This window comes from Merops nubicus, unplaced genomic scaffold (genome assembly GCF_000691845.1).
Source record: "Merops nubicus isolate BGI_N331 unplaced genomic scaffold, ASM69184v1 scaffold45767, whole genome shotgun sequence".
In the NCBI taxonomy this organism is placed as follows: Eukaryota; Metazoa; Chordata; class Aves; order Coraciiformes; family Meropidae; genus Merops; species Merops nubicus.
This window is the reverse complement of record NW_008623158.1, coordinates 1-2,143: the sequence shown is the minus strand read 5'-3', so window position 1 is coordinate 2,143 and position 2,143 is coordinate 1. Positions and strand designations below refer to the sequence as shown.

General features: G+C 45.8%; 1 protein-coding gene across 1 annotated transcript; it reads left to right on the top strand.

Annotated features, from left to right (window-relative positions):
- Positions 1–192: 192 nt before the first annotated feature.
- Positions 193–2,137, top strand: SERTAD2 (SERTA domain containing 2). Its single transcript, XM_008944991.1, has one exon. It carries the CDS (start codon positions 193–195, stop codon positions 1,135–1,137), a length of 945 nt encoding a protein of 314 aa, XP_008943239.1. The 3' UTR covers positions 1,138–2,137.
- Positions 2,138–2,143: the final 6 nt, after the last annotated feature.

The window sequence follows — 2,143 nt, the reverse complement described above, 5'->3', positions numbered from 1 at the left end:
TCCTGCTGTGCTTAGCAAGGTGGACCAGAGCACTGCGTTAAGGTGGCTTCTGCTCCCTCGTCATGCTGCTGCGGGCCAAGTGGACAGCACGACGGTCTGTCTGTGCTGCGTGTGCAGGGGAGCAGGTGGGCTGGGGTAGAAATTTGGGTGGGGAGAACGGGCTTCATCGGTCTCTTTTTTCCTTTCAGATATATGTTGGGGAAAGGAGGAAAGCGGAAGTTTGACGAGCATGAAGATGGGTTGGAAGGCAAAGTGGTGTCTCCTACTGACGGTCCCTCTAAGGTGTCTTACACCTTACAGCGTCAGACTATCTTCAACATTTCCCTTATGAAACTTTATAACCACAGGCCATTAACCGAGCCAAGCTTGCAAAAGACAGTTCTAATTAACAACATGTTGAGGCGAATCCAGGAAGAGCTGAAACAAGAAGGCAGCTTGAGGCCTGTGTTCGTGACCGCCTCGCAGCCCGCTGACCCCCTCGGCGACAACTTCCGCGAGGCCCAGCCGGCGTTCAGCCACCTCGCCCCCCAGCCCCTGCTCCCCACTGACTTGGTAAGCACTACGCCCCTGGAGTCTTGCCTCACCCCAGCCTCTTTGCTCGAGGACGACACTTTTTGCACTTCCCCGACCGTCCAGCACGACGGTCCCACAAAACCGCCACCTCCTGCTCTCCAACCAGTCAAGGACAGCTTCTCCTCAGCCTTGGACGAAATCGAGGAGCTTTGTCCAGCACCTACCTCCGCAGAGGCAGTAGCAGCCGAAGCAGCAGCCGGTGACTCTAAGGACCACCCCAGCGAGTCCAGCGTTCAAAAGCCCGAGGGATTCCCGGAGAGCAGAACGGCCGAGTCGAAACTCATGGACTCGCTACCCGGCAACTTCGAGATAACGACTTCCACAGGTTTCCTCACAGACTTGACCCTGGATGACATTCTGTTCGCTGACATTGATACGTCCATGTATGACTTTGACCCCTGCACGTCTGCCACAGGGGCTGCCTCAAAAATGGCTCCTGTCTCAGCAGACGAGCTCCTAAAAACTCTCGCTCCGTACAGCAGTCAACCAGTAACTCCAAATCAGCCTTTCAAAATGGACCTCACAGAACTGGATCACATCATGGAGGTGCTTGTTGGGTCTTAAAGTATGGAAATATAGCAACTTCTTTCTTTTTATTTTTAAATTTTAAGTACCAGTATATACACTCGGTAGTATTTCCATAGTCCCTCCCACCCCCAATTCACAGCACTGTGCATGCGTCCTTGCTTGCCTTTTTTGAAAAGAAAAGGATCACACTAGTTTTTGCTTCGAGCAGAGTTGGAGTGCCTTCATCCACGTATGACCACTTCTAATGTATTTTTTTTAAAGTGGTTCCTCAAGGAAGACCGAATATCCTGGTATAGGAAAGAATATGTATTGTAGACAATGTTATCTTATTACAAAAAAAGACAAAAAAAAAAAAAAAAAAAAAAAGGAAAAAAATTGTAAAAGCTAAGCACAAGGATTATGTTGGGGAAAGCTGTAAATTGCATGTGCATATTTGTCTATTTTTTCTATAAGTTTTATTGCAAGAGGTAAAAAATTTTATTATTTAGATAATCTCAATACCATTTTAGCCCTGTATAGGTTGACTTAGCAATTCAGCCTTTTGGAGGCATTAACCTGCTCCTCTTTAAGTGTTGCATTTACATGGCTGTTTAGAAACTGCTGCCCAAATTTATTTTATATTTTTGTACAGATTCTGCAGTTTATGATATTGTTTTTTCTAAAAACAAATGCTGTTTATACACACACAAAAAAAAAATAGCTATTTTGATAGGATTTGCTCACATAGTTCCTGCATAATTCAGATGTACAAGAACCACTTGTACTTTTATACAGAGTTGTAATGTTTTATATGTGTATGGTGCAAAGAGAAAATTGGATCAAATAAGCCTGCAGTCGGTTTCCCTGAATGCAAACAAACTAAAAAAAAAAAAAGTGCTTTAAGAAAGGGCTGGGAGCTGCTTCTGTAGGAGTCTCACAAGTGTTTGCTCCCTGCTGTCCCCACTGCGCACTACTGTGATTCCTGAAACTTAGAGCCATGTCCTTCTCCAACACGTATGTGAAGCAGTTGGCAGGAAACAGTTGTGGAACGTCACCCGAGGAG